This window comes from Equus przewalskii, chromosome 14, assembly GCF_037783145.1.
Source record: "Equus przewalskii isolate Varuska chromosome 14, EquPr2, whole genome shotgun sequence".
NCBI classification, from domain to species: Eukaryota; Metazoa; Chordata; class Mammalia; order Perissodactyla; family Equidae; genus Equus; species Equus przewalskii.
Window position 1 is genome coordinate 39,306,245 of NC_091844.1, and position 19,804 is coordinate 39,326,048.

The window sequence follows — 19,804 nt, forward strand, 5'->3', positions numbered from 1 at the left end:
ATTATTTATTTCTTTTTCAGGTAGTTTGTTGTTAGTGTATAGAAGTGTAACTGATTTCTGAATGTTGATTTTGTATCCTGCAACTTTACTGAATTCATGTGTTAGTTCTAACATGTTATTTTGGTGGAGTCTTTGGGATTTTCTGCATATGAGATCCTGTCATCTGCTAAAAGAGACAGTTTTACTTCTTCCTTTCCAATCTGGATGCCTTTTATTTCTTTTTTATGTCTGATTGCTCTGGCTAGGCCTTCCAGTACTGTGTTGAACAGGAGTGGTGAGACTGGGTACCCTTGTGTTGTTCCTTATCTTAGAGGAAAGGCTTTCAACCTTTGATGTTATGTTGACCTGTGATGTTAACTGTGGTCTTGTCATATATGGCTATTTTGGGTTCCTGGACCCAATTCCAATGTGTGTTTCTGTGGAGGCTTCTCCACACCAACAAGTAATTCTCAGACATCAGTGGAATGTCCAAGAATTCAACTCGATTCTGCTCAATTCTGATACTCTTTACCCTGAGATAGCATCAGATTCTACCGGTGGAAGGGCTTAGTCCCCCAAGACTGCCCTCTACTTCATATGTCAATTGCAAGCCCAAGTTGTTACCTGTACTTCTGACTGACAGATTATAAATCAGAGGTTCCTATGACCCTCCTCCTTGAGTTTGATTAGTTTGCTAGAATATCTCACAGAACTCAGGAAACTCGTTTACTCACTAGATTACTGATTTATTACAAAGGACATTAAAGGGTACGAATCAACAGCCCGATGAAGAAATACAGAGGGTGAGGTCCTGAACAAAGGAGCTTCTGTCTTCGTGGAGCTTACAGAAGCTCCATGAAACCACTTGAACCCAGCATAGTGGCATGTGGAAGAGCTCTGGTTTCCCAACCCGGAAGCTCTCTGAACCACCTCCTTTTGGATTTTTATGGAGGCCTAATAACATACACATGATTATTAACTCGTTGGCGATTGATTCAACCTCTAGCCCATCTTCTCCTCCTTAGAAATCAGGAGGTGGGACTGAAAGTTCCAATCCTCTGTTCATGGGTGGTTCCGCTGGAAAACAACCCCCATCCTTAGGTACTTTCCCAAGTCACCCTCATTAACATAAACCCAGTGGTGGTGGAAAGGGGCTCGTTATGAATAACAAGACACCCAGTTCACATTTATGGCTCTGAGATGTTTTAAGGAATTGATGCTTCTATTGCTCTAGGAAAGCTCAGGACATTCCAAGGGTTTTGGGAGCTTTGAGCCAGGAACTGTGGATGGAGACCAAATATAGATGAGAAACAAATTTTTGTCATCTACATGACCATATGTATTTATATATCTTATAAATCACAATATTGCAGTGGCCTTTATCATGTTGAGGTACATTCGTACTATACCCAATTTGAGTTTTTACCATAATTTTGAATTTTGTCAAATGGTTTTTTATTTTGCATCTACTGAGATGTTTCTAAGATTTTTATCTTTCATTCTACCAATGTGATGTATCACATTTATTGATTTGTGTATGGTGAGCCATCCTTATATCCCAGGGATGCGTCACACTTGATCATGGTGTTATAATCCTTTTAATGTGCTGCTGAATTTGGTTTGCTAGTATTTTGTTGAGACATTTTTACATCTGTATTCAGGGATGTTGGCCTGTAGTTTTCTTTTCTTGTAGTATCCTTGTCTGACTTTGTTTCAGGGTAATGCTGGCCTCGTAAAATGAGTTTGGAAGTTTTCCTTCCTTTTCATTTTTTTGGAAGAGTTTCAGAAGGATTGGTGTTAATCTTTAAACGTTTTGTAGGATTCACCAGTGAAACTCTCTGATTCTGGGCTTTTCTTTGTTGGGAGGTTTTTGATTACTGATTCAGTCCCCTTGTTATTGGCCTGTTCAGATTTTCTGTTTCTTCGTGATTGAGTCATGGTAGGTTGTATGTTTCTAGAGGTTTTTGCATTTTCTAGGATGTCTGATTTATCAGCTTACAGTTGTTCGTAGTAGTCTCTTATGATTCTTTGTATTTCTGTGGTATCAATTGTGGTAACTCAGTTGTCTCCTCTTTCATTTCTGATTTTATTTATTTACGTTTTCTTTTTTTCCTTAGTCTAGCTAAAAATGTCTGTTTTTTATCTTCTCAAAAAACCACTTCTTAGTTTCATTGATCTTTTCTATTGTTTCTCTAATCTTTATTTCATTTTTTTCTGCTCTGCTCTTTGTCATTTCCTTCCTTCTGCTAACTTGGGGCTTAGTTTGTTTTTTATTTCTAGCTCCTTGAGGTGTAAAGTTAGGTTGCTTATTTGAGACCTTTTTTCTTAGTGTAGCATTTGTCACTACAAATTCTCCTCTTAGGACTCCTTGTGCTGCATTCCATAAGTTTGGATATGTTGTGTTTCTATTTTTGTTTGTCTCAGGATTTGTTTGTTTGTTTGTTTTTTGAGGAAGATTAGCCCTGAGCCAACATTTGTTGCCAATTCTCCTCTTTTTTAAGCTGAGGAAGATTGGCCCTGAGCTAACATCTTTGCCCATCTTCCTCTGTTTTATATGTGGTATGCCTGCCACAGCATGGCTTGATGAGTGGTGCATAGGTCTGCGCCTGGGATCCAAACCAGCAAACCACGGGCCACCAAAGCGGAGCACGTGAAATTAACCACTACGCCACTGGGCCGGCCCCTGTCTCAGGATATTTTTTTATTTCCCTTTTTGACTTTGACTCACTGGTTGTTTAGAAGTGTGTTGTTTAATATCTACATATTTGTGAATTTTCCAGCTTTCCTCCTGTTATTGATTTTTGTTTTGTAGCATTGTGTTTGGAAAAGATACTTGGTGTGAGTTCCATCTTCTTAAATTTGCTAAAACTTGTTTTGTGACCTGATGTGTGATTTATCCTGGAGAATGTTTTCTGTGCACTTGAGGAGAATGTGTGTTTTGTGGCTGTTGGATGGAGTGTTTTATATATGTCTGTTAGGCCCATTTGTTCTAAAGTATAGTTGAAATCCAATGTTTCCTTATTGCCCTTCTGTTTGATCTGTCCATTTTGAAAGTGGGATATTGAAGTCCCCTGCTGTCGTTGTATTTTTGTCTATTTCTCTCTTCAAATCTGTTAGTATTTGCTTAATATTTTTAGATACTCTCTTAGGTGCATATATATTTACTGTTGTTGTATCCTCTTGATGAGTTGATCCTTTTATCATTATATAATGATCTTCTTTGTCTGTTGTTACAGTCTTTGGCTTAAAGTCTATTTTTTCTAATGTAAATATTGCTACCCCTTCTTTGTGTTTCCATTTTGCATATTTTTCCATCCCTTAACTTTGAGCCTGTATGTGTCCTTTAAGATGTAGTGAGTCTCTCGCAGGTGACATTTAATTAGACCTTGTTTTTATCCATGTAACTAGACTGTGTCTTTGGAGAATTTAATCCATTTACATTTAAAGTAATCATTGATAGGTAAGGACTTACTCCTGTCATTCTGTTCATTGTTTTCTGGCTGTTTTGTAGTTCCTTTTTTCCTCTCTTGCTGTCTTCCTTTCTGAATTATTTCCTTAGTTGTATGCTTTGATTCCTTTTTCTGTCTTTTGTGTATCTACTGTAGGTTTTGGCTTTGCGGTACCATGAGGCTTACATATAATATCTTATGTTTCTAACAGTGCATTTTAAGCTGATAACTTAATTTTAATTACATGTAAAATCTCTACCCTTTTACCTTAATCCCCCAATTCTTTCTTTTTGATGTCACAATTTACATCTTTTCATATTGTGTATCCATTAACAAGTTATTGTAGCTGTAGTTATTTTTAATAGTTTTGTCCTTTAACATTTATGCTAGAGTTAAGTGATTGACATACCACCATATTACAGTAATAGAGTATTCTGAACTTGGCTATGTACTGTAACAATGTGTTTTTTACTTTTGTATGTTTTCATGTACTAATTAGTGTTTTTTCATTTCAGCTTGAGGAATTTCTGTGAGCATTCTTTTAAAGACAGGTCTACTGGTGATGAATTCTCTCAGCTTTTCTTTGTCTGGGAAAGTCTTTCTCCTTCATTTCTGAAGGACAACTTTGTGAGATAAAATATTCTTGGTTGGCAGTTTTTTCTCTCTGAGCTGTTTGAATATATCATCCTGTGCTCTCTGGGCTTGTAAGATTTCTGCTGAGAAATCCACTGATAGCCTTATAGGGTTCTCGTGTGTGTGAGGATTTTTTTTGTCTTTTAGATAGTTTTATTGCAGTATATGTTGGAGAAGATCTTTTTGAGTTGATTTTTGGGGTGCTATGAGTTTCATAATCTTGGATGTCCACATCTCTCCCTAGATTTGGAAAGTTCTCAGCTATTATTTCTCTTTTCATTACGTTTTAATTTACTTTTTAATTTAAATTTTTTTGCAGAGAAGGATTCACCCTGAGTTAGCATCTGTTGCTGATCTTCCTCTTTTTGCTTGAGGAAGATTCGCCTTGAGCTAACATCTGTGCCGGTCTTCCTCTATTTTGTGTGTGAGTTGCTGCCACAGCATGGCTGCGAGTGAGTAGTGTAGGTCTGTGCCCAGGAACTGAACCCAGGCTGCTGAAGTGAAGCATGCTGAACTTAACCACTAGGGTATGGGGCCGGCCCCTCAGCTATTATTTCTTTAAATAAACTGCTGCCCCTTTTTCCCCCTCTTCTCCTTCTGGAACTTCAGTCATGCATAGATTATTTCTCTTAATTTTATCCCATAGTTCCCACAAGCTTTCTTCACTCTTTTTCATTCTTTTTCCTGTGTTCTCCTCTGACTGGCTAATTTCAAGTGACCTGTCTTGTACTTCACAGATTCTTTCTTCTGCTTGATCAAGTCTGCTGTTGATGCTTTGTATTGCATTTTTACTTTATTCATTGTATTCTTCAGCTCCAGAATTCGCTTGGTTCTTTTTATGATTTCTATCTTTTATTTTAAACTTCACATTTTGTTTATGTATTATTTTTCTAATTCTGTTGAATTGTTTATGTTTTCTTGTAGCTCACTAAACTTCTTAAAACAACTGTTTTGAATTCTTTATTGGGCAAATGGCAGATCTCTATTTCTTTGGGGTTGGTTATGAAAAATTATTGTCTTCCTTTGGTGGTTCAGTGTTTCCTTGATTTTTTCATGTTCCTTGAAGTCTTGAGTTGCTGTTTTTGCATCTGAAGAGGCAATCTCTTTCTCCAACTTTTATTCACTGCCTTTGGGAGATAATACCTCCTGTTAGCCCTGTAGGGATTCTGAGGCTTTCTCAGCCTTTTTCTATGCATACACCTGCTCCTTTTTTCTTGTTTTCTCTTGGGGGGAAATTCTTAAGATTGTATGCCTTCCGTGGATTATGCAAAGCTGGGTCTAGTGCTGTCAGCCTATTGTTTACTTTCCCTAGGACAGTGGTTAGTTCTCAAGTTCATGTGCTTGTTTCCACTTTTGCAGAGTCAGGACAGCTTTTTGCACGTGTTCATTAACTGCAAAGGCTTGCTCTTGCTGCCCTTAAGGGGTGCACACAGGGAGCCAGTCCCAGGGTGGGAGTGTTTATGGGTGAGGTGCTTGGAGAGTTAGGGCTGCCCATTTTCCACTTGGGGGCATCCTAAGGCAAGGGAGCTTGTGGATGGGTTTCCTGGCAAAGTCTGCATTACAGTTAGTAGGATCTGTGCCCCTTTTCTGTTGTCTGAGAGACCTCCTGTTCTCCCAGCTGCTCTGCTCCTCTGAATCATGTAGTACACCTCAATATCCTGGCTGGCATGAGAATGAAATGGGTCTCTGGCAGTATCCTGCACAACTGCGTAAGCTGGGTGCTCACTCATGCTCTCTCACTTCCCCCATTGGAGAAATCACAGGCTAAGAGATCTCTTGGCACTATGCTCTGCCACCTTGGGGGAGGGGTATTGCAGGTAAAGTGAAACTGTTACTCTTACCCTCTTTGTTGTGTTCAATCTTGGAGTTTTGGGTTTTTTGTTCCAATTATGTGCTGGAACTTCTGCCCTGGACTCCCAGACTTCCGCAAAGGCACTGTTGTCCATGGGTGATTGTTAAAATCAGTGTTCTTTGGGAGGAAGATGGTAGAAAACTCATAATTGGCTGTTTTAAGGACATCATTCTCTATTGATGTGTTTTATGCCACCCAAGCTTAGATTTGTCTTTTGTATAATTTTATTAAAATTGAAATAAACTTAATGTACTATTTGTGTCTGGCATTTATTTTCACTTAGCATATGACTATGAGTTATTCACGTTGCTTATTAGTGTATCAGTAGTCTGTTGCTTTTCATCACTAAATAGAATTCTGTAATAACTAATTTTTTTTTTTTTTTTTTTTAAAGATTTTATTTTTTCCTTTTTCTCCCCAAAGCCCCCCGGTACATAGTTGTGTATTCTTCGTTGTGGGTTCTTCTAGTTGTGGCATGTGGGACGCTGCCTCAGCGTGGTCTGATGAGCAGTGCCATGTCCGCGTCCAGGATTCGAACTAACGAAATACTGGGCCGTCTGCAGCGGAGCGCGCGAACTTAACCACTCGGCCACGGGGCCAGCCCCGTGTAATAACTAATTTTTAAAATTTGTATGTAATTTTTATATATAACTGTAATTTTTAAAAAATCAATCCACTCTTTAGACACTTGGTTTGTTTCTAGTTTGAGGCTCTTTGAGTAATTTGTTGTTTTGTTCATTTTGCTTTTTGTGTTTTATTTGTTTGGTTACCTGTATGGACTAATTCTATAGATTCTGGTTGGCCCGCAGTTTGTAGTCACTGTGTGTTCATTTTTTACTATATGATTCTTTTCTTTCTTTTTTAATTTTTATTTTTAAGGATAGCTTTTTAGGAATCATTCCTCAGTTGGGATAGCTTAGTGGTCTTACTGATTTGTTTCTTAAGACTGATTTAATTTCTATGTTCCCTTTTCCTTTTTTTTTTCCTTGTTATATATTTGTTGAAGAAACTGCTGATTCCATGGATCATTTAGCCCGTAGAGGTGTTTCAGTCTGGATGTTGCTTATTGTGTTCTTGTGGAATTATTTAACATGTTTTTCTGTCTCCTCTATTTCTGTAATTTGATTATTAGGTTTAGAGGTTTGATCAGATTCAGATTAGATTTCTCACTAAGACTTTTATAGGATTTGTTATACTCTTTCATCAGAGGGCACGTAATGTGTCATGTTGTTGCTGCTTTTGTAATGCTAGCAGCCATTGCCTAGATCTTTTATTTCATTAGCAGTTGCAAAATGGTGATATTCTAATCCTATCGTTTTTTTATTAGCTATACAATATGTATAAGGAGAAACTTCTTTTTATTGTCTTTTTAGTTATTTTGAATTACCCTTAGTACAGGGAAGCAGGATAAATGTCTGTTTCCTCCCTTTTATTTACCAGTTTTCCAAATGTGAGTTAGTTCTTTAAAATTTTTGACATTTAAGTGGTGATCAATTGGTCTTTTTTTTTTTTTTTTTAAAGATTGGCACTTGAGCTAACATCTGTTGCCATTCTTCTTCTTCTTCTTTTTTTTTTCCTCCTTCTCCCCAAAGCCCCCCAGGACATAGTTGTATATTCTAGTTGTGAGTGCCTCTGGTTGTGGGATGTGGGACACCACCTCAGCATGGCCTGATGAGTGGTGCCATGTCTGTGCCCAGGATCCAAACTGGCAAAGCCCTGGGCCACTGAAGCAGAGTGCATGAACTTAACTACTAAGCCACGAGGCCGGCCCCCAATTAGTCGTTTTTGAGAATCATAATGATTTTGCTTTTAGTCACTTAACTTTTGGGGGATTATCATACCCGTTTATAAAGAGCATCCTTTTTTTCTTTTTCTCCTACATAGTTTTCCATTGTCAGGATATATTTAACTTTTATTGATAGACATTTAGATTATTTCCAACCTTTTGTTTTTATGAACATTACTGTGTTGAATACCCATGGATGTTATTTTGGATGTAGGAAAAAGATGCTTAAAAGAGTAATTACTCAGAAGGTCAGTATTTTTAAGTTTGATAAATATCATCAAATTCTTTTCACTACTGTATGAGAGTACTTGTTTTCTCTTGAGTTTACCAACACTAGGTGTTACTTCAACTTTTTGCAAACCGAGTAAGAGAAAAATAACATGTCAGTGGTATGTTTGAGCCACATGTGTATATTTTTTCTCTTTTGTTTTTTTTCATAATCTCTTTATTTGAGCCCAGAGAGACTACCCTGTTCCAAAGACTTTTCCTAGTTTATAGTTTGTTTGAAGCTTGCTTTTTTGTTGCTTTTGTCTATAATATAAACTTTTTATATGATCAAACATATCAATTCTGAACACTTTCAGAATGCCAGTTTTTATTTCTGCCATCTTCTGTGTTGTTGTCTAGTATTTCAGTTAACTTTAAAGCTCTAAAACTAATAAGTATTTTGTTAATTCTTCATCAGTTTGCTTATTTAGATTTGTCCACATGTATATACCCGTCACTATTTTTTTCTTGCTTCTTGCTTGCTCCTGGATTCCTTTTATTACCCCCTTTTCCTGTACCCTTTTTTTTTTCTTTTGAGGTGCCTCTTAATTGTTTTCTTTTCTTTTTTTTTTTTTCACTTTTCCAGTTGTGGCCTGTCAGTGGTAAGCATATATATTTGTCCAAAGTTTTATTTCACAATTCTTTCTGAGGTTTACCTGGGTATAAAATTCTAGAATGGCCATTATTTTAACATTCTGAAGGTTTTATTCTGTTTTTTGGGTCAGAAGTCTGCCTCTCAGTCTTGATTATTGTTACTCTAGGTAATGTTCTTTTTCTTTGAAGCTTTTATTAAAACTTTTTATGGCAAATTTCAAATATGTACAAAAGAATGAAACACTTAAGATATTAAAAGTTAAAATTTGCCTGACAATAGTTCACCTACATTTATGACTATGTAGTACCTTTCTTAATTGGCTTATATTTATTTAGTTGACACTTTGAATAGCCTTTTAAATGTGTTTGTGATTCAGGTCTGGTAATAGATCATTTAACGCTTCACTTTCAAGGCAACTGATTTTAAAGCGTTTATGGTTTATGGTTGTATTTAGAATTTTCTGACTGAATCTTGTATTATTTAGTGAGTTAAGCCTTAGATTTATTAGCTTCTAATTTAGCAGCTTTATCTTACCTTCTCATTCCCTTATTTAGCAGTTATCCAGTACATTATGTTTCTCTCTCTCTTAATTCTCTGAACCTGTGCACGTGAGGATCCTTGTGACTAGGATTCCATCTCCTGCAGGCTTCTTTGTCATTGCTCCACTTTCCTATTGCTTTCTGACTATCCTTCTTGCTTCCTTTTTTTCTCTTGTCTTTCAGCTTACTTGTTCCTTTTTTTTAGGAAACTTTCCTTAACCCTTTCCTAGATTGTGTGTCTGTGTCTTGCTTTTTAGATTAAAAAGAAAAAAGTAAATTTGGAAAAAGTTGATGATGAGTTGTATTTAAAAAGTTCTCTTGGGCTAGCCCTGGTGGCCTAGTGGTTAAGTTCGGTGTGCTCTGCTTTGGTGGCCCAGGTTCAGTTCCTCGGCACAGACTCACACCACTTGTCTGTCAGTGGCTGTACTGTGGTGGCAACTCACATACAAAAAGGGAAAGATTGGCAACAGATGTTAGCTCAGGGTGAATCTTCCTCAGCAAAAAAAAAAAAGAAAAAAAAAGAAAGAAAGAAAAAGGAAAAGAATTTCTCTGGAATTAGATGTGGTTAAGACAGAAAATTGGGAAATTTAAAAAAATCTGGAAAGTGTTCTGTATTTAGATTGCTTTGCAAATTGAGCAAGTGTAGAAACTACTATAACAGAATACTGGAATGGAAATGATAGTGCTGCACTGCTTTTGTTTCTTCTTAAATGCAAGATAAAATGCAGGACTCCAGTCATTGGGCCAAAACCCTAAGAAAAAGCCCTGTATTAAAAGATTGGTGAACATGCATTACTAGGTTTAAAATAAAGTGTTAGTTGTGCCATTTCTGTAAAGCCAAGGAATAACTGGCTAGTACCAGTCTCCTGGAGCTGTTTGTACTTCTTTTAGCCATTTTGCCCATCTTGTTTGACCTCAATGGCTAACCTTGGTGCTAGCCAGGGTTCTAGGTAGGGCTCAGCTTCTTGTAGTTTTTGTTCTTTTGAGACTTGGCTGAAAGTACCTTTCTTACTGGCTTCTAAGAGCCTTGGGGCAGGAATTTTTTGGACCTGAAATATATGAGGTTATGTTCATCACCATTGGCCTGGTCAGTGGTCGGGAATTTTTTCCTCTGATGAGTTGTGAGATTGTATATGAGAATACTTACCCTTTATTCGGGGTAAGATCTGGGTCATAGCTGCCAGTAGTTTCTCACTAGACCCCTGGGTTATATCTCCCATCCCTTCATGTTTCTTTTTGGGATTGTGCTTGCCATCATACTATCCATTTCTGATCTTGAAGTTTTTATGAGGTTTTATTTTTTGCTTGGAAAGATTTTCCCTGAGCTAACATCTGTTGCCAATCTTCCTCTTTTTTTCCCCCCTTCCCAAAGTCCCAGCATATAGTTGTATATTCTAGTTGTAGATCCTTGTAGTTCTTCTACATGAGCTTCCACCACAGCATGGCTACTGACAGATGAGTGGTGTGGTTCTGCACCTGGGAACTGAACCTGGGCTGCTGAAACGGAGCGTGCTGAACTTTAACCACTAGGTCATTAAGGCTGGCTCAGCATCTTGTTTTTTTGACCTTAGTGGTAAGAACCATTTTCTTTTCAACCTGTTCTCACCCTTCTACCCCATGTATTGTGCCAGTAGGTATATTTCTTTCCGTTACTGAATTTCCTTTTCTTGCTTTTGGGGGATGGCATCTCTTGCACCCCTGGGTATTGCACAGTGTTGATATTTCCAGTTCTTCTTTGATCTGTCCCATTTGGCTATTTTTGGTATTCTTGAGATCTGTGTGACAATTCTTCCACCTTACCTGCCCTCTTCCCTGTCCAGATGGTTGACCCTTTGGGGTTGGAATACAGTTCCTCCTCTACAGGAAGTGGTGGAAGGATTTCTGGGTGAAGTTGCCTGCCTCCTGCTTTCCTTACTTTTTTATTGTATTATACTGTGGACTTTAATGGATCTCTGATGAATTATGAGGATCAGTAGCTTTTAAACTGCAGACTGGGCTTCCCTATCTCCTTTTTAAAAATTAAACAGTTTTTAATTGTAAAACATCCATAACGTAAAATTTACCATCTTAACCATTAAGTGTGCGGTTCAGTGTTGTTAAGAATATTCACGTTGTCGTGCAACAGATCTCCAGAACTTTTTCATCTTGAAAACTGAAACTCTGCACCCATTAAACAACTCCCCATTTCCCTCTCCCCCTAGATCATTAAAACCACCGTTTCTACTTTGTTTCTATGAATTTGACTATTCAAGATAGCTCATTTAAGTAGAATCATACAATATTTGTCTTTGTGTGATTGGCTTGATTACTTATTGGATAATGTGTTCAAGGTTCATCTGTGTTGTATCACATGTAGCATGTGATAGGATTTCCTTCGTTTTTAAGGCTGAATAATGTTTTTTGATATGTATACACCACTTTTTGTTCTTTCATCTGTTGATGGACATTTGTGTTGCTTCTACTTCTTGCCTATTGTGAATAATGCTTTCACTTCTTCTTAATATGTATACCTAAAAGTGGGATTGCTGGATCATAGAGTTCTATTTTTAATTTTTTGAGGAACCACTCTACTGTTTTCCATAGCAGTTGCACCATTTTACATTTCCACCAAGAGTGCACAAGGGTTCTAATTTGTTCACATCCTCTCCTGCAGTTGTTGTTTTGTGTGTTACTACTTTTTTAAATAATAGCCATTCTAATGGGTGAGAAGTGATATTTCATTGTAGTTTTGATTTGTGTACTTAAGTTTTGAAATCACGAAGTGTGAGTCTTCCACCTTTGTTCTTCTTTTTCAGGATTGTTTTGGTTATTTGGGTCCCATGAAGTTTCATATGAGTTTAAGAGTGGAATTTTCTGTTTCTGCAAAAAATATTGTTGGGATTTTGTATTGACTCTGTAGATCACTTTGGGCACTGTTGACATTTAACATTGTTCAGTCTTCCAATCCATGAATATGAGATTTCTGTTTATTTGCATCTAATTTCTTTCAGCAATGTGTTGTAGTTTTCACTATACGTCTTTTGCCTCCTTGGTTAGGTTTATTCCTAAGTCTTGTATTCTTTTTGATGCTCTTGTAAATGGAATTGTGTCTTAATTTCCTTTTCAGATCCTTCATTGTTAATGTATAGAAATGCAATGAGTTTTTGTGTGTTGACTTTATGTCCTGCTACTTCACTGAATTCATTTATTCTAGCAGGTTATTTTTGTGAGCTCTCTAGAGTTTTCTACATATAAGATCATGTCATCTGTGAACAGAGGTAATTTTACTTCTTCCTTTCAAATTTCTCTCTCTTGCCTAGTTGCTCTGGCTAGAACTTCCAATACAATGTTGAATAGAAGTCATGAAAGTGGCTGCTTTTTCTTGTTGCTGATCTTAGAGGAGGAGCTTTTCAGTCTTTCAGCATTGTGAACAGTGTTCACTCTCTTTCTGGAGAGCCTGATAAGATGTCCTTCCGTTACCCTTCTGGTTATGAAGCAGGTGTAATGGAATGAGTTGGAAATCTTGTGTTGGTGAGCAGTTAGGCTGCCAGGTGGGGATAGGTGTCTGACCACACATATGCTTTTTCCAGAATACGTGTCATTTGTGTTTTGTGTTAGAGAAGGGTCATTGCAGCCACTCTATTCCCTGTGTTTTCAGGCTGGGAAAGGAAACCTGGCACTGTATATTATGGTCTCATCTTCTTGCTGAAATCATACAAACCAAGAGCTTGTTTTTAGTAGTTGCCTTATCTCACTTCCCAGTTTATCTTATTCTGTCATGGTTGCTAGCTAGGTTTTGTTGTCAGGATCTTCTCCTTGATGGGCAGTAGTATCTTTGGTTTCCAAGGCCTCAGGTGCTATTACCTCGTTACCCATTTGTTTGGCATATACTTTGGCTTTATGACTTTTCATTCTCTCCCTGGCCAAGAGAATTTTTTTACCGCTCTTGGTTTAGTCAGTACTACCAGAGAGGGATCTTTCATCCTCCTACTTGGACTTTCAGTATTTCTGGAGCTGAGCAGGGGAAGAGTGCCATAAGTCTCAACATTGAGTATATAGTCTGATCTAAAACAAGGTGTTTGTTCTTTTTTTTTTTTTTTTAACAATAAATATTAAGCTCATACACAACATTGGTAAATAGAGAAATGGTATGAGTATAACGGAACATCTTACTGGTCATTTGGGGTTTTCCTCCATCACAATAATGTTATGTGGTGATCCACACAAACTTTCTTGTGATTAAATAGAAGACCATACCAGTATATGAAGAAACAGCAACAAAGCTGACAATCCTTAGAAAGCTTTCTTGTTCTGCATGTTGATTTGTTGCTTTCAAGGACCTCTGTATTTCTACTTTGTAAAGCTACATGGAGAAGGTGAAGTAGTGCAAAGTCATTAAAATGATGGATTCATGAGAATGATTATATTCCATCTTTATTCTTTGGGAAATGATCTTTATTAGAATTTAATACTCTCAGGAACCTTCATATCAAAAGATGAAGCACGGCCTTCATGGTTTAAAGCTGCAGGTTTATTGACACTGGTTAGGTGCAAATGCCAACAGATTTAACTGTGCTAGTATTTTTCATGTTAAATTAGACTAGTTATTGATTTTGTCTGTGCTCTGGTTGTAAAGTTTCATAGTTTTTCAGTAGTGTGCTTCTAATCTTGTTTTATTGTTAGCCTCATTATTCCTTAGTGCAAGATTTTGTATGACATGAGGCTTCTCAGGAATGCTTACATCACATAGTTAGGAAATGCTTGTACAGAGACATTTACATGTTTTCAATAAGATACTCCTGTCTTTCAGTTGTGTGGCTTTCCGAAAACCAGATCTCTGGTTCAACATTTCCAGAGAGGAAACAGTGTTTTGGAGAGAATGTGTATGGGTGGGAGGTGGGGGGAGGGTCCTGGAGGGGGGTATGTCTAATTGCTTCTTAATAAGACTTTAATATTTTTTAGCCCCACTTCTGTTCTGCTTTCAGAGGTATTCATTGTTTCCAGTTCCTGAGCCTGTCTGAGATTCATGGAACACAATTAACCTGCTTCTATTCCCTACTATCAGCCTGATTTTTCAGCTTGCTATGACTTTATTAAGTCAGGTATCATTTTCTCTCACAATTTAGTTGTTTTTGTGGGTTTTGTTGTTGTTTTGGTGAGGAAGATTGGCCCTGAGCTAACATCCGTTGCCAGTCCTCCTCTCTTTTTGGCTTGAGGACGATTAGCCCTGAGCTAACACCCGTGCCAGTCTTCCTCTGCTTTGCATGTGGGATGTCTCCACAGCGTGGCGGATGAGTGGACTAGGTCTGCACCGGGGATCTGAGCCTGTGAACCCAGGCCGCTGAAGCAGAGTATGCAGAACTTTAACCTGTCGGCCACGGGGCCTGCACCTTTTGTTTTTTTAAAATAAGAAAAATTGCCTGTTGCAGATAAAAGCACTTCCTCTCTCATATATCTTTATCCTCTTCCTGAGATGTAACCATTCTTTTGATTTGGCTGTATGTTATTACAGTGTACATATTTGTCTGATAATTGTATATGAGTTATAATAACACAGTTTTTTTATGATATGATACTGTATGTATCCTTTTGCACCTGTTTCACTAATTATTTTGAATTTGAATATTAGACATTTTGTTAAAGATTCAGTTTATTAACCTAATTATCCATTTACATTCGAATCAACAGTACTCTTCATTTCATTTATCTTAGTTTGGGTTCCTCCTCTATCGCTCTACTAAAAGTAGTGTTTATTTTTTAAAAAAAGTCCCCTTCCTCCAGTTAAAATTTTGACTTACAGTCTAGTTTTGCAAACTACCCAGGAATAAGAGATACAAATCATTGATAGTTAAACTTTAGTCCCAAAATAGAGTATGAATGTTGTTCATAAGAAATAACTTATGGATAATGAGCTCTATTCCTTTTTTGTTTTAATTTTTAGTAAATAATGTGTATGCCTTGTTTAAAAAAACATAGTCAAATAGTTTTGCAAGGCTTATAACAAAAAAGAGCAGTCTCTTGCTGCAGCCCCACTTTTTCTCTCCTAGAGGTAATCACTTGCCATTTTATCTGATCTTTTTCCCCCTCAGCTTTTACCTTCCTATGTCTAAATAAGATTATATTGTTATTTCTTGATACCTATTTTCTACTCTTGACTTCTATGGGAGAAGACGATTAGTGTTTTTACCTTTGCCCTGCCTCTTCAGTTGTTTTTGAATCAGTATTGTGTATTTGTGTTTTTAGGACTATGTAAATAATGTTGACTGCTGAGCCAGGTAGTATACTCTCTTTCTTGCCTTGTACGGTTTCTTTCATTCCTATGATTAGTAGCTGCCAGTTTGTACACGTGTGTGTTGTTTCTCTTCATCTATTCTAATTCCTCTGCAAGCTTGAGACATTTAAAACCTTTAAAAGAGTAAAACTCTTTTCATTTAAATTAAATGTAAACTGTATGTTTAGTCTCCCTATCTCTGAACCACCTTACCTAGAACCCCTTTATTCTCTTCTTCCTAACTGAGTTAGTGTTTTTGGGGTCTCTGCATAGTGATCATCCTTAGATCTGTCTTCATGTTATCCTGCTGATTGTCTTTAAATGTCAGCTTCTTTACCTAGAATGCTTTAATCTCTTTTTCTCTTTTTCATGTCTGAATTCTTAGCATTCTAGTCTTTGCTTAAAAATCACCTCCTTAGAGAATCTTCCTGACTGTCCATTCTAAGATGAGTCAATATTTGCTACACAATACCGTACTTGGTTTCTTCTTGGCATTTATCACAGTATGTATGAGTTTTATTATTTATTCATTTACCTCTTTTCGTCCTTTCACTTCATCATTAGATTTAAGTTCCATGTGGTGGGGGCTGTCCCTATTTCATACACCATTGTATGTCTACTACTTAGCATATAGGGTGTTCAATAACTATTTAATGAATGTATATATGATAACTTCTAGACACAGTGAAGATTTAAATGCTGTGGCTTATGTTATCTTGTTGGGCTTTGTCTGTCATGGAGTTGGCAAACTATGGCCCATTGTGCAAAATCTGGCCAGTTGCTTGTTTTTGTAACTTGGCCAGGCTCATGTGTTTATATATTGTCTGTGGCTGCTTTCAAGATATAAAGGCAGAGCTGAGTAGTTGTGAAAAGAGACTGTATGGCCTGCAAATCCTAAAATATTCACTTTCTGGCTCTTCCTAGAGACATTTGCTGACCCCTTGTCATGTACAATCAAACATTTTACATTAGAAGACTTATTTGGACCATTAGCTAAATTGTATTTCTTTATACAGTTTCTATTCTGGATTTAACTTTAGATTCCTGTCATAGTAGTACGTAGTGTATATGAAATGCTAGTTATGTCAGTCAGGGTCCGGTCAAGGAATTGAAGAGGGAATTTAATAAAGAGAAGTAATTAGACAGATGTTGGAGGTTTAAAGAGCAAAGACGGAACCCTGAGTACACCCAGAGATGATGATGATGACGACAACTGCAGAAAGCTGGACCAATTTCCCCTAAGGCTGGGGAAACAAAGGAAAGAGGATTGTCAGAATCTAATCACTTAGAAGTGGGCCATGTGAAGAAAGCTGGGACTTCAAGGGGGGGATATTGCCTAGCTACTGCTAGTACTTCTGAGAAGGGCTCTCATGAGATTGCTTCTTGGAATCTGGAGCCTGGAATCAATGCTGCTGCTGAGTGATAACTTTCAGATAGAGCAAGCGAACAAGTCCTTGGAGTCCCCCTTTCGTCTAGTCTCCTAGTGCCATGTAGGCACTGGAGGAAGATCTTAACAGGAAGCTAGCTAGAAATGAACAATGCACCTTGCAGAGTTCCAGCCCCAGCATCACAAAGCATAGAACAGAAGGGTGGATTTGAAGTTGAGAGACAGCCAGAATAACTGGCAAAGTGTCTTCTTCCCTTCCTGCCCAAAATTATATCTGTTAAAAATCTCTTCTTAAGCTCAAATTAGTCATTAATTAAATAAATAAAGGTTTGTTTTCTTTGGTGAAAGCAAAAAAACAAATTATCTGAAGTATTTGCATTTGCAAATCTAGGCCTTTTTTTTAAGTATTGGCTTTAGTATTCGTTTAGTATTATTTATTTGTAGTTTTAAACATTATTTTTTCTACTTTATTTCAGTATCGGATATAGAAGGTGGTGATGGACTGCAGCTCAGAAAGGAACATACTCTCAAAATATTTGCTTATATCAATTCCTGGACACAGAGGTATGCATCTTTAAGTATTTTGAAGACTAACTTTGTGAGTTGTATTTTAAATTGGCATTGTCATCAAATTTTCCCTTTAGGATGTTGAGTTTTATTCCTTTAAATGATAGTTTATCAATATTTATTAAATCTTTTCTTCTCCTTATTTATGGGGCTATTCATGCTTTTGTTTTTAAAACATTAAAATAAAAATCTAATTCTTTAACTCCTCCTTAATTACTTAGAAATATAGGCGTGATTGAAATTCTAAAAGCAATTATTTTAGAGTTTAAAGACTCATTATGTCATAGCTAGAGACCTGTAACAAGCTTAATCCTTGAAAAAAAATCAGTATTGTGGTAGAGGACACTGACCTTTCTGAAAGCCGTTTGCTATTTGTTCCTTTTCCATAGTATTATGTATATTATGTATAATATACATATTATATAATAATAATATTATGTATATTAGACCAATTTTTAAATAATACATATATTGAGACTGTAGAGAATAAGACTTTAGGGAACACAATCATTAATATAACCAAAGTTTGTAAGGGTTTTGCAAATTCCTGTTCCTCAGTGTGATTTTAGCTAGTCACGGCTAGAAATTCTTTTTGCTTGTGTGCCTATCCTGTTTAAACTTCTTTGTCCTTATAAAATTTTTATGGGTAAAGAATGTTTGAAGCATTGGATGAGATGATTAATGAACACGTTAAATGTGGTGATGACATAAATGAATGTCTTAAGGCACACAGTCTAGTTGATCATGGAGTTTATCAGAATAGTTTTGATTTCAAATAGCATTTGGCCTACAGTAATGTCCTTTTGTCTTATATTTTTTCCTTCTCTCTATCAATAAAATTGGTACATATATTTGTTCCAAAAAAATTTACAGATTTCGGTTATTTAAAACTTATGTGCCATCATTATTGGCATCTCTTTTCTGAGTGTCAGCCAGCTGAATTCTTTTTGGCTAAGTTTAACAGTGGTTGCTGTGGCTTTCACTATGGGTGGAATACACAATTGGATATTTCATAATACTAATAAGTTAATGATTTAAAATTAACAGTAATAGTCTAAAGGATTTGCTGAGAAATGTTGCATTTGAGTCATAATTCTGGATTTATTTATTGTATCTACAGCTTGGTGACAACATGTTATACTAGAATAAAACTGTGCTTCTAATTTCAGGGTTTATGGTTGTACCACTAAATAAAATGAAATCCAGAGAAATAATATCATTTTCCTAATGTCTCACCACTAGTTATTGGTGAAGCTGGGTGGGAGTTATATTTTCCCATTCCTAGTTCACTTTTATCCTAGGTATATATTCAGGAATTTTTAACCTGGAGTCTGTGGATGGGAATGAAATTATGAAGGAAATTTTGATATATACAGTTTTAGGCAATAATTTGTGTTTCATTGGAGTATCAAAGGATGTTTTCCCCCAATGTATAAAGACATTCTGCCTTTATCTCGTGTTACTCCAGAGGGTAGTGGTTAAGAGTGTAGCCTTGGAGCCAGATAGATGTGGCTTCTGGTCCTGCTTCATCACTTGTGTATTGGATGGTTATGATAAATTAGTTAACTTTTGTAAGCTCTTGAGGTTTTGAATAAATAAAGTGCTTAGCACGATATCTGACAAAAGAACTTAACCACTTATTTTAATTAAAATTGTTAAAATTTATTTTATAAAATGAAATATATATTGAAGGGTGAAAGCATGAAAAGCTGAACTGGAAACCAGTTTGTAACGTTTGTAATTTTATTCACATGTTGATAAGTGTGAACGGTTTTTAGCTAGTAGTAGAAAGTAATAAAAAGTAGAATGTTACACTCTTAATGGTTCATGCTGATAGAGAAGAAGTGACAGTAAAATATCCAGTTGGATCACAGTGCTTTGTAGTAAAAATTTTTGCCTATTCCCTTGGCCCCCACTCACCCGTTTCTTTTTTGGACATCAAAAAAATATTGTTGCCTAAATTAAGATTGTGGTTCTTGTAGGCAATAAATAACTACTAAAAAAGTACAGTTCATCTACAAAAGAGATTCTTAACTTGGGGGCCCATGACCGTGGAAGTCCATAAATGTACCCTAGCATGCTAATAAACCCATGACATTTCATACAAAATTTTCCTTAATAGGTTTTATGGGAGAAAGTGTTAATAGCTTTCATAAGATTGTCACTGGTCATCAATATGTTTTTCTAGTGTATTGACTAAAATAAGGTAGAAGAGAATATTCATTTAAAAAATAGTGTGTTGTCAAGAATTTAATATTTATAAGCATTAACAAAGGTTTGAATATTTTATATTATTTTTCTCCTATTTAAGTGATACACTCATTGTAAAATCTTTGAGACAATACAGAGAATCAGAGTAAAAAAATAAAAGCATGCCACCATGCACAGTAACTGGTAAGTTTTTGTATAGCCTTGGTACAGTTTAAAATTTCACAAAAATGTGATTTTATTACATGTATGTTTTATAATCTGATTTTTCATGTGTAGTCAACTCTGATCA

At 36.4% G+C, this 19,804-nt stretch overlaps 1 protein-coding gene across 8 annotated transcripts in view; it reads left to right on the plus strand.

Moving 5' to 3' along the window:
* Window positions 1-19,804, plus strand: part of USP34 (ubiquitin specific peptidase 34) — a 253,192-nt gene that overhangs the window by 23,719 nt on the left and 209,669 nt on the right. For 7 of the 8 annotated variants that reach the window (XM_070572601.1, XM_070572605.1, XM_070572606.1 and 4 more), the window contains exon 2: window positions 17,214-17,301. In XM_070572601.1, coding sequence (XP_070428702.1) covers window positions 17,214-17,301 — 88 coding nt within the window. Of the gene's footprint in view, window positions 1-17,213; window positions 17,302-19,615; window positions 19,699-19,804 lie in introns of all 8 variants that reach the window. The other variant, XM_070572604.1, reaches the window with a different exon arrangement.